Consider the following 12,747-nt stretch of genomic DNA (forward strand, 5'->3'; position numbering starts at 1 on the left):
TTTTACATTTAAGTATTATTTATTTGTTAATAAAAATAAATCTATAAGGATAATAATTGTTTTCGAATATTAATTTAGTATTTTTTTTATTTTATTATTTAGTATTTTTAATATTGTTAACGTTTCCGAATGTTTTATAATTGAATATTAATTTTAGTATTATGTTCAATTAATTATTCAGTTTGCAGTATGTATACTTTAATTGTGTGACTTATTGCTTTTCAAAGAATAGTACGGTATCTACCTATTTAAAATGACAGTAGGGCAGTAGCACTTTGTTTATAAAATGGGGATTCATTGCGCTTTGATTTTGAAAGCAATTTCAAAATTCAAGACGAGGGAAAATCAGCTGTTTTGCTTCAACTTTTGAACGCTCTGTGGAGCGTCGGCACTTTCCCAGTCAGCAAATGTGATGCAAAGTAGGGTTGCAGAAGTAAGGGGTAATTTGCTTATCTTTTAAAAGGTCGAGTAAATTTTTTTTTCGATTTTCTGTCTATTGGGCCTTCTGAATACGAGGTTAAAATTAATGTCGTTATGACTGAATCACACAAGATATCAAACACTACCAAGCTAAAATAAAGGATGAAATTGTGTATATATTGTTTATAAAATAACAAATGATTTGTTTTCTTTAAATAAATCTAAAGATGTTTATACTTTTATCTAAAATATATTTATTTTTTTTTATTTGTTTTATTTCATTTCCCTGTTACTAGATAAGTAAAAAAAAATACATCAATATTACAAGGGTACATCATGTTTTTGTACATCCCTTAAAATTTAATAACAGTTCTTGCTATATTTCATTTATTTCAATATTTTTCCTTTTATTTCTTTAACACTTTTCAATTAAAGTCGAAAAGCGGCGTAATTTGCGCTTTTACATGAACGTTTTGCATTTTTTTTACAAAATTAGTATTTAAAAATGACAAAAGTATTTTTAATGGAACATACTAAGGTTGCAGAATAACGTACAGTTATTAAATTTCATATTAAAAAAAACATTCGCAATGTGATTAATTAAAAAGTTGATTTCCAAATATACGATTTTTTTAATAGGATTTTTAGAGAACAAAATAGCCCACCACTATTTTTTATTTATTATATTGCTTGTTCACCTATAAATTGGAAAAATCCATACATTTAACATAAATTTAAATAACATGAATTCAGAGCTGGGCAAAATACTTTCCCAAACGTATTTAAAATACAAAATATTAGTACAAAGTATTTTAAAATACTTAAAAACAAAATACTTCTTTGGCAAAGTATTTTAAATACAGGGTGTTCCTAAATAAGTGTCGCAACGGAAAACTGTAAATTCCTCTTGAAAAAAGAAACATTTTTTTCCTCTTCCATTTTTCTCTCTGAGCTTTCGTTTTCGAGATACACGGTGTCAAAACTTTATTTTTTTTTTTTGTTTTTCGCCAATATCTTAGGAATCGTTTGAACTACAGGACTGAGCTTTTGTACACACATTACCACTATTAATAGCTACTTTTTCGCACCCTTCTCCAATTCATTGGACGTGCAGTGGTGGAGATTTTAAGGTATCGTAAGGGTTTTTCCCCCCCTAAAATTTACGCCACTGGAAAAATTGACTTGACAGCAAATTCTAAAGCGCCAATGGATTTTATACAATAAGAGTTCTCTTGGTTCATTGCTCTAAAGTAAACCGTTTTCAAGAAAAATGACTATGAACAAAAGCAAACATTTTGCTGTTTCGAAAATTTTTTGCATTTTGCATTTTGAACATTTTGCAAGTGCAAGTAACTGAACAGAACATCCGGAGAACGAAATGCATCGTTTATGAAATCCATGTCAATACTATCGAAAAGTTGACCGATAGAGGTGAAATCGCAGAGACAGAAAGAAACATTAGAAGATGTAATGCGTGTATTCAAGCCAACTGACGTAATTTTCAACAGTTTCTGTAAATTTTACTCGCCAAATTGATAAAAAAAAGTTAGAATCCTATCTGTTGTTAAATTTCGTTAAAATTGTTAATTATTACTACCTATTTTTTGAATTACAAAAGATTTTCGAAACGTTAGCAAAATGTTTGCTTTTGTTCATAAAAAGTCATTTTTCTTGAAAACGGTTGACTTTAGAGCAATGAACCAAGAGAACTCTTATTGTGTAAAATTCATTGGCGCTTTAGAATTTGCTGTCAAAAGTCAATTTTTCCAGTGGCGTAAAATTTAGGGGGGGAAAAACCCTTACGATACCTTAAAATCTCCACCACTGGCACGTCCAATGAATTCGAGAAGGGTGCGAAAAAGTAGCTATTAATAGTGGTAATGTGTGTACAAAAGCTCAGTCCTGTAGTTCAAACGATTTCTAAGATATTGGCGAAAAACTAAAAAAAAAATTAAAGTTTTGACACCGTGTATCTCGAAAACGAAAGCCCGGAGAGAAAAATGGAAGAGGAAAAGAATGTTTCTTTTTTTAAGAGGAATTTACAGTTTTCCGTTGCGACACTTATTTAGTATAAATTAATTAATATTTAAAATAGTTTTTTAAGTATGTTGAATATTAAATATATTGAAAATATTCATTAGAGTATTTAAAATATTTTTGTGAAATATTAAATCTGAAACTCTTAAGATCTGACTAAAAAATATATTGTATGTGCAAGGCAAGTCCGATTTCAAGATCAAAAAATTAAATTTGACTAGTGATGATAGTGACCTAAAAGGTAGTAGACAGAATAGCACTAACACAACGCACATTGTAGAATGCACTAAATCCGACGTGCAGGTGGGTATTTTTTTTTAGCATGTGTTGTACCGCGCCGTTATTTTTGGCGTTAAACGTGGCCTCGATAATTTGGGACCGAGGGCGACTATCCCTCTTTGTCCTGCCTTATCTCTGTAAGTCTAACAGGCAAAGTATTTGTTTTTGGTAGGTATTTTAGGTATTTAATACAAAATAATTTTGGAGTTATAAAAAAACGATTTTAATTACAAAATACTATTTTATATTTAAAATATGATTTGGTAGGTATTTTTTTAACAAAATACTCCCAGCTCTGCAAGGATTTTAATGCATCAAGATAGGTGCTGCTGTAGCGCAAGTTGGCGGGAAGTACAGATTTACCGATTTATAATACCTTTTTTTTACTAATCTCTGGTTCTGCTATTTAACAAAAAGGGTTTTCCTTTAGTTTTTCTGACGGTTAAAGTAGTTTTTTTGTGTTAAAAGTTAGCCACTTGACAGATCTCACGAAAATTCTTTTGGTTGGATTTTAGATGTCTAGCCTTAATAATCACAAATTATACATAAAGTTTATATTTAAATTAAATAGTTATTGTACAATGTATAGATAGGCATAATTATTTAAATATAATTATTAATAAATATCTGTTCTTTAAAAATCGGAACTGCTGAAATTGGTAGAGTGGTAGACTACTAGACTAACGTGTGAACGTGTGAAACACTACGAGCAAAGTTCGTAGGTGAAACATAACATAATTAGACAAAGACAGTTTACTGGTTTGGTAAACTCGGACAAACCAGGTTAACCCACACATCTAACCGTTAAACTACACATTGTTTAAATATCTTCGTTGATTTAGTAGTAGTAGTAGTAGTTAAACAATGATTATAGGTAGTTAACTGCATTAACGATTTTCTCGCCAAAAAACTATATATGTGGTTTGATAAACTCAGCCAAACGTGGCCAAACCGAGTTAACTTATGGTTAAATTCATTTATTGCGAAAGTGTCAAATGTTAACTTTAGTTAACCACGTTAGGTTAGCAGTTTTTTCGCCAAAAAACTCTATTTGTAGAGATATAGAGATGACAGTTGACATGACGTAAATTAGATATGTCCAAAATAACTTGTTGGCCTCCGTTCCGGTCAGGTTTTCCTGATTCAACCGATGTACTTCAAGGCGGGGTTACGTTTTACTTCGTATTCACATATTTACGATCAGCGTTTTATCCAAATGTCTCCATTAACGACAATATTTTGCACGACGAACAAAGGGTGATAATTCACACCCGCAGACCATTTTTTGTGCATCAATTGACCACCACTCCTGCATTTGGATTCATATCACAGTCGGTTCACCTTCTCTATGTGTCAGCTGATGCCGTTTGATAGCATTCTTGTATTTAGTTTTGTAACTACAGTCGTTACACCTGTACATTTGAACCTGCACAGGATCTTTATGTTTCAATTGGTGCAGTTTAATATTATTCTTGTACCTACTTTCAAAATCGCAGTCGTTACACTTGTACATTTTGACTTGCGAAGGATCTTTATGTTTCAGTTGGTGCAGTTCGATAACATTCTTGTACATAGTTTCGTAATCGCAGTCGTTACACCTGTATGCTTGAGCCTGTGAAGGATCTTCATGTTTCAGATGGTGCAGTTTCATAGCACTCTTGTATTTAGTTTCGTAATCGCAGTTGTTACACATGTACATCTGAACCTGCGAAGGCTCTTTATGTTTCAGCTGGTGCTGTTTGACATCACTCCTGCGTTTAACTTCATAATCACAGTGATTACACCTGAACACATTTGAACCTGTGAAGGGTCTTTATGTTTTAGTTGGTGCTGTTTCATACTAACCTTGTATTTAGTTTCGTGACTGCAGTTGTCACACTTGTACATTTGAACCTGCGAGTGCTGTTTATGTCGCAGTTGATGCGTTTTGATATGATTCTTGTATTTAGTTTCGTAATCGCAGTCATTACACCTGTACATTTTCACCTGTGAAGGATCTTTATGTTTCAGATGGTGCAGTTTTATAGCATTCTTGTATTTAGTTTCGTAATTGCAGTTGTTACACTTGTACATCTCAACCTGCGAAGGCTCTTTATGTTTCATCTGGTGCTGTTTGATATTACTCCTGCGTTTAGTTTCATAATCGCAGTCGCTACACCTGTACATTTGAACCTGCGAAGGCTCTTTATGCTTCAGTTGGTGCCGTTTCATGTTAACCTTGTATATAGTTTCGTATGTGCAGGTATTACACTTGTACATTTGAATCTGCAAAGGATCCTTATGCCTCAACATGTGCCTCTGAAGTAATTTCTCCTTTTTAGTTTCGTACTCACATGATTCACATTTGTACACTTCCAAATCGTTCTCGTGTCTCGCACAGTGTACTGTAAAACGGATCTCACTTCCAGTCTCATAAAAATTTATCACATTTGTACAATACTTTGTGCTCCTGCTTAGTTTTCATTTCTGATCCAGTCTCATATTTACATCCATCCTCTTCTGCATCTTTACAGTCACTCTCCTCGAATGGTACAATACTGGAGCTCTGCAGTGGTGCGTCGCTGAAAAAATTGCATACAGGGTGTAACGTAAAGGTTGGGAATAAATTAATCGGTGGATTCTTTAGTTTAAAAAATAATTTTTTGTCATATGAAGTTATGCTCTACGGGTTTTCTTTTCCAAGCTACAGGGCGTTAAAAAATATAAAAAAAATTAGTTTTTCTCCAATAACTTTCGAACATTAGAAGGTAATGGAATGAAATTTTATCCATAGCTTAATTTGATAATCCCCGAGTAACAGGAAAAAGATTGGCTTTGTAAGTTACTCAGTGGCGTGCGTACGGATTATACCGTAAGGTTTTTCGAAGAAAATTGTGGTAAGCCACTGGTGAAAACATTTTTTTGATATTTTTTTATTATCCACTTTTTATTTTAAACAAAATTACCCTCTTGCGTTTTATTCCTAGCTCTTGTCACTTTTCCGTAAATAAACGTTTTGTAAATACTATTTTTTCCCACTGCTAACATAGGAAAATGAAAATAAAAACATTATGAAGTATGCTTTGACCAAGCCACCAAAATTTGTTTTCAGATGTTTTCAGACAAAACATCATCGTCAGTTATGACATTTAGCTTTCCTTAAACGGTTGTATTTTGGTTTAGATCTGTTAGAAATGGACTACTCATTTCCAGAATTAGCAGATATGCATTTTATTTACGGCCTTGCCAACGGGAATACTGTGTTAGCTGTGCGACTTTAGAAGAAGTTCCAATTGAAACACGCCAGAACATGTGGTTTATGCATGATGGCGCCCCAGCTCACTTTAGGCGAGAAGTTAGAGAATACCTCAATGAAACGTTCCCCAATAAATGGATAGGTCGTGTAAGGCCAAGAGCGTGGCCTGCTCGTTCTCCCGAACTTAATCCGTTAGACTATTATGTGTGGGGGCACTTAAAAACCATAGTTTATTCCGTTCCCATTTCTGATGTACAGATTCTTCGTCAAAGAGTTGAAATGGGCTGTCAGCTAATTCGAGATATGCCTGGAATTTTTGGACGAGTAAGAGAATCCATGAGAAAACGCATTGAAAAATGTACTGAAGTTGGGGGGCAACATTTCCAGCACCTTTTGTAATCTTGTTTGTTGTTTATTATTTCTTATTACCTACTCAATAAATTCTTTAAATTCCTAAGTCACTAGTGTTTTTTTATTATTGTTAAAATAATGTGATACTTTAATATCATTTTCAATACAAATAAGTCTTTTTTTAATGCCTATTTGACCATTTTCGGTGGCTGAGTCAAAGCATACATCATAATGTTTTGTTATTTTCATTTTTCTATGTTAGCAGCGGGGAAAAATGGTATTTACAAAAGTTTTATTTGCGGAAAAATGACAAGAGCTAGGAATAAAACGCAAGAGGGTAATTTTGTTTAAAATAAAATGTGCGTCATAAAAAGATATTAAAAAAATGTTTTTACCAGTGGCGTACCACAATTTTCTTCGAAAAACCTTACGGTATAAGATGTATGCACGCCACTGAGTAACTTACAAAGCCAATCTTTTTCCTGTTACTAGGGAATTATCAAATTAAGCTATGGATAAAATTTCATTCCATAATCTTCTAATGTTCGAAAGTTATTGGAGAAAAACTAATTTTTTTGAAATTTTTTAGCGCCCTGTAACTTGGAAAAGAAAACTCGTAGAGCATAACTTCATATGACAAAAATTTATTTTTTAAACTAAAGAATCCACCGTTTAATTTATTCCCAACCTTTACGTTACACCCTGTATATAAGGTATTTTTGAAAATCAGGTTTTAATTTTAAGGGGTTATAGGTGACACATGCCGAAATATTGTGTTTCACAAAAAAATTACTACAATAAACGGGCATATTTACATTTGAAATTAATGAGATGTATGTATGACCCTGGTTCAGTGCTTGCTTTCATTTCTAACATCACACATAGGACAACTTTTTTATCTGAAGTGATAGACTAGTACTTCCAAATGCAAAGTTGTAGGAAATAACTTGACTAAGAAAAATATATAAATAATGCTTTTCCGTGTTGCTAGATTTTTTCAGTAGCTGCTTAAACAAGATTATTTTAATTGGCAACACCATATTTTTTTAGCGTAATTTGACAAATCCTCAAATTCTAAATAAAAAATGCTATGGCACATTTCTTTATTGGAGTAGCCGTTTTGGAACAATCAGAAAAAAAACAACGAAAATAATCTGCAGTTATGTTCAGGGTTGCTTATATTTTATATCTCAAATAACCCTCAGTTGATGTTTTTGGTTGGACACTTAATTTGCTAAAAAAAGTGTTTAATTTGTTTGTTAAAAAAATAGTGTTGCCATTTAAAAAAATATTGTTTAAACAGCCACTGAAGAAATCTGGCAACACCGGAAAGCACTATTTGTAAATTTTTCTTAGTCAAGTTATTTCCTATAACATTGCATTTGGTCTATCACATCAAATAAAAAAGCTGGCATATGTCAGGTTCTAAAAAAATTTGTGTATATTACTAGTTGTTACTAGATATTCCTGTGATATATATTCGATGCCAGTTGGGGCAAGTAGCCCATAAAATAGTTGTTTTCTGCAATATTACCAATGAAGAATCTTGTCTAAGAAGTAAGACACCTTTTGCATACCTAACCTAGATTTCTGGTATAAAATATTGTTTGACTTCATTTGATAAGATTTTTAAAAAACATTTTTCAAATTTGAATTAAATTAACATTAAAAAATAGCGTAAAAATTGGTTTTCTTCTTGCAATCTGCTTACATAACCACTATTTGTTTTGTGACTCAGAGATCTATCATTTTCTTTCCAAGAGAATTGCGATTTCTGCCCAAAGTTAAAAAAATAATTGATTGAATGAATGAAACCTAGTACAGCATTTTTTGTACCCACCGATTGTTTTATAATGATTTTACATTTTTCCCAAATCATTTGTCAACCTATTCTTCATGATTGTATAAAAATTTTTACGACATCGCTTATAAGCAACATCATAATTTGTTACAATTAGTTTATCACCAAATGGTACACATTTAATCGTATAAATCATGACAGGTATCAGATTTTATGTTGACACATTCAGCTTTGATCGACATTTTCATCTCGCTAATATCGAATTCTTTGTCCAAGTTTTCAGTCTTGACCAATAAATCAGGTGGTGACATATCTATTTGACATTCTGTGGCTGAAAAATCAAAAATACTTTTAATTTTCTCCTCTACCTTTAAGCAATTTTTTAGGAAACTGTTATGAGTGCATAAAGATTCAAAACACGACTTACATACAATGGGATCTTTGACGATGTTTACAACCTGCAAAGTAAGTTTTTTATATTCGGAGAAGTGCAAGTATTTAAGATCATTCATACAATTTCAGGAGTCAATCGCTGAATAGCTTCAAGTTCCTCTTCACGTATGCACCTAAACCCACTTTCTGCTGGGTGCATACACAATCGACATATTTTCTGACTGCAAGAAATATCAACTAACTCGCTTTTCTTTTGCTGCAAGTACACTTCTCTTATGTCCAGCTGTAACATTTTTTCGCTATCCACATAAGGAATAATTGCATTATTGGTATTCAGACACGTTGACTTAAATTCTCACGCAGTATTTAACTTTCTTCTGCAAACGTTACATATAATCTCTTTGCTCCACCTATCAAATTTCTGAAAAATATGCAACTTTAAGCAGAAAGAAAATAACTGTGGCGGAAAATAACAATTAAAGGTTGCTTTACGCTTGGGTCTGTTAAGATCTAATCTAATTATATTCCACCGACTTACCAATTTCAGCAAAAGAACACATAGAATGTCTCTGATAATGTTGTCTATCACTTCAAAACTTTTATCGGTTATATTTTTAAGGCAAAGCCTACATGAAGTTTTCTTAACATCAGTCATTGCTTCGCAACAATCTTATTGTAAGTCTAAAAAGAAAAAAGAACACATAAACAACAATATAAACCCGTTACTTCTAACCTTTTCGATTTCTTCTGGTAGCGCGCAGCGCCATAGAAAACGTTAGTACTATCCCAGCCAGATTAGTGATGGGCAGAATCGAGTATTTTTAAGAATCGAGAACTCGGTTCTCGAATACTTTTAAGAATCGAATGATTGTCCGAGACCGAGAACCGAGTACCGTCATCTGGGGTGAAAACGGACGATTTTTGGGGATTTTTACTAATTAATTGGTACCCTTTTTGTACAAAAAAATAATATAGATAGCCCCATGTGTCTAGAATAGAGATGAGCTTACCGGTGATTTTGCGATCACCGATAATAATATATCAGCGACTCACAAATAACAGTGATTTTTACCGGCGAAAATCACTGGTTTTGTTCGAGCTGGATCATCTCCGTGGTATTGGTCGGGTGTCGGGTCGCTGTTTCACTGATTCGCCGGTGGGAGAAAATATTAATTGTTCTAACTTGCAATGTTTATTGAGTAATATGTAATAATAACATTAAAATATCAGATTCTATTGGTTGATAGTTTATATTTTGTCGCATATTTTTAAATTGGAGACCGGTATTTAAATAATTTAAAACAATTTATTTTACTATATCATATATTTTAATTATAAAAATAAATAAATACAATGCTTTTAACGGAAATAAATATATAAAAAATAAAAAACAAATAGACATTTATAACATAAAATTAAATTAGATAGGATATCTAACAAATAATAAACTCGTAAAAAGGAAACAAAACATGAATATTAAAATATGTCGTTAGGTAGGTACCTAAAACTTAAGTGTTCATATTTAAAAATAAAATTTTATCTACTTTATTGCCACTTAGTCTATTTCGGCGATCTGAAATTACCAATCCAGCTTTAGAAAAAATACGCTCACATGGTACCGAGGTAGCGACGATACTGAGTTTTTCTTGAGCGACAATACTTAAATATGGGTAACTGTATTTATGTTCTCGCCACCAGTCAAGAGGATTATCGTTTCGGGGAAGCAAATCCTCTTCCATATATCGCTGAACTTCCATCAGGGCCCTAGACGTTGCAGTTCCTTTCGGTTTTACGGTAGCTGTTGATTTTTCTAGGGAACTCCAAATTGATAATTCGTCATCTTCATCTACACGAGAGTCTTCAGTATTTGGCACTTTTTCGACTTGGTCACCAGTTGGTTTTGCTTTTAATGAAACATGATGTGCCACGGCGGCCGTAACTATTTTTTTGGCAGTTTCTGCACATATTTCATCTTTAAAAGCATACGCTTTAAATCGGGGGTCTAAATATGTGCTAACTGCAAATGTTTTACTTCTTTCTAAATTACCAAGTCGATCGTCTAACCCTTTTATAATGGAAATAACTACTTTCATAGCACTTTCCTGGATATTATTTTTATTTTTTAAATTCATATAAACACTGTAAACTCCATTTGTTAAAGGAATTACCATTGATCCTGTTATATATTGATCCCCACTGATCGTTTTTGTTGCATTTTCCAGCGGCTTTAGTACTCTACACAAATCCTTAGCCACCTGCCAGTCGAGTGCACTTAAATGTGGAAGATCCTTTTCAATTAGGGCCACTGTACTTTTTACCGTATCTTCCAATTGTACAAATCTTTCCAACATATAGTATGTAGAATTCCATCGTGTTTGGATATCTTGTATTAATTTTAATGGTGGCTGGTCTGGAGTATGACATTTTTGATATGTTAAAAGTTTTTCGGTTGCCTGAGGACTTCGTCTAAAATACGCCGCAATAGTTTTAAATTTATCAATGAGACATTTTATTTCTTGAATTTTTAGACTATCTTGGGCTATTAAATTGATTGTGTGGGCTAGACATCCAAAATGTTTCCACTGCAAAGGAGGCTCAGAAAGGGCTTTCTTTATATTTGCTGCATTATCTGAAACAGCTAATATAATCTTTTCTTTTATTTCCCATTTATCAGCAATATTATTAAGCGATTCTGCTAAATTAGCAGATGTATGCGATCCTGATAAAACAGCGCATTCAAGTAAAATAGATTTTAAATTAAAATTTTCATTGAGAAAATGAATAGTTACTGCCATATAATTTTCTGTCGACAACGATGTCCAGGTATCCGTAGTTAAACATACCCTCCTTGCTGTTTTTACCAATTCCTGTGTATCGTTTAAGCATGTTTCATAGGCTGCGGGCAACATTGTTTTCGAAACATAATGCCTACTTGGTAACTGATATGCTGGGTTTAAAGCGTTAATAAATTCCCGAAATCCTTGATCCTCCACTACTTTAAATGGTTGCAAATCTTTTGTAAATAACTTTAAAAGTTTCTCATTAATATATTTTTGTGATTGCAAATTAATTTTTCGGGGGATGTAGGATGAGAGTGTTGTCTGATTTGTCCTTCTGATAACAGCGCTTTTGGAATCGAAGTTTTGTTTTAAAGTTCCAGGGTTAGAAACAACTTTTGGCGTCAAGTTTCCGTTATCGATAGCTGTTGATGGACCGGGCTCGTTAACAATTTCAATTATATTTGGCTCATAAGCCCGTATCTCGCGAGTTAAATTAACTGTGGGGTGATTTGTAGTCATATGTTTTTTTAAATTAGAATTTGTTGTCCTATATGATAATTTCTTTTTACAAATATTGCAGGACGCTTTGTGGTCTTCCTCCGGGACGGGTGTGAAAAAATTCCATAAACTACTTTTATTTTGACGCCCCGACATCTTTTGTTTCTTTACCAGTCTATATATATAAATATATAAATAAAAAACATAATACAGTTACACTCACTTACCGGTAAATTTAATTATAAAATATTCTTAACTTAAAGTTTTAAAATTTAACGTTAACCAAATCGTAAAATGTAAATACTAAACTCTAAAATTGCTGCAATCTGCAAAACAAGACTGTATTAAACAAAACTTTTGTCGTATACCGCTAGATGACGCGAACACGATCGCTATCGGGAAGGAAATACATTTCTTGTTTAGGGGGACCCAGTGAAAAACATTGCCAACCACGGACCACAGGCGAAGGCAATCGGCATGATTCGCAACATCGCCGGTCAACAATCACTGAAATGAAATAGCAAGCACAAATCGCAAATACCCGACGTAGTCACTGCAAACCGGTTATTTTAAAATTGCGGTAACCGGGAATACCGGTGATTTTGAAATCACCGGTTCTAATTCACCGGTGTCGAAATATTGCTCATCTCTACTAACCACAGTATACTATTTGATTAGTATACTGTGTTCTGTGTTCCTAACCAACCACAGTCCCCAACTGTGCTGATAGTCGTAAGAAGCCAAGAAGGTTAGAAGTGAAGATTTATATTTTTGTTTTTTATATCCGTGTTCTTTTTTATACGTAAAAGAAGATTGTTGCTGACTAATGAGTGAAGTTAAGGAAACTTCGTGTAGGCTTTGCCTTAAAAATATAACCGATGAAAGTTTCGAAGCGATAAACGACATTATCAGAGACATTCTAGATGTTCTTTTGCTGAAATTGGTAAGTCGGT

The 12,747-nt window shown here is 33.0% G+C and overlaps 2 protein-coding genes across 3 annotated transcripts; both read right to left on the bottom strand.

Moving 5' to 3' along the window:
* Nucleotides 1-5,194: 5,194 nt before the first annotated feature.
* Nucleotides 5,195-9,174, bottom strand: LOC108914533. 2 transcript variants are annotated; one of them, XR_001964680.2, is made up of 5 exons: nt 9,055-9,174; nt 8,638-8,937; nt 8,551-8,581; nt 8,163-8,454; nt 5,195-5,297 (listed from the first exon to the last, which is right to left on the bottom strand). XR_001964680.2 is itself a non-coding variant. In XM_018720358.2 (4 exons), exons 2-4 carry the CDS (start codon nt 8,806-8,808, stop codon nt 8,303-8,305), a joined length of 354 nt encoding a protein of 117 aa, XP_018575874.1. In that variant the 5' UTR covers nt 8,809-8,937; nt 9,055-9,174; the 3' UTR covers nt 8,103-8,302. The 2 variants fall into 2 exon arrangements, 1 of the variants encoding a protein (XP_018575874.1); XM_018720358.2 differs by lacking the exon at nt 5,195-5,297 and having other exon boundaries at nt 8,103-8,454.
* Nucleotides 9,175-10,071: 897 nt separating this feature from the next.
* Nucleotides 10,072-10,867, bottom strand: LOC108911120 (zinc finger BED domain-containing protein 4-like). The gene is made up of 3 exons (XM_023456291.1): nt 10,685-10,867; nt 10,136-10,618; nt 10,072-10,089 (listed from the first exon to the last, which is right to left on the bottom strand). Exons 1-3 carry the CDS (start codon nt 10,865-10,867, stop codon nt 10,072-10,074), a joined length of 684 nt encoding a protein of 227 aa, XP_023312059.1.
* Nucleotides 10,868-12,747: the final 1,880 nt, after the last annotated feature.

This window comes from Anoplophora glabripennis, unplaced genomic scaffold (assembly GCF_000390285.2).
Source record: "Anoplophora glabripennis isolate ALB-LARVAE unplaced genomic scaffold, Agla_2.0 scaffold905, whole genome shotgun sequence".
Taxonomy (NCBI): Eukaryota; Metazoa; Arthropoda; class Insecta; order Coleoptera; family Cerambycidae; genus Anoplophora; species Anoplophora glabripennis.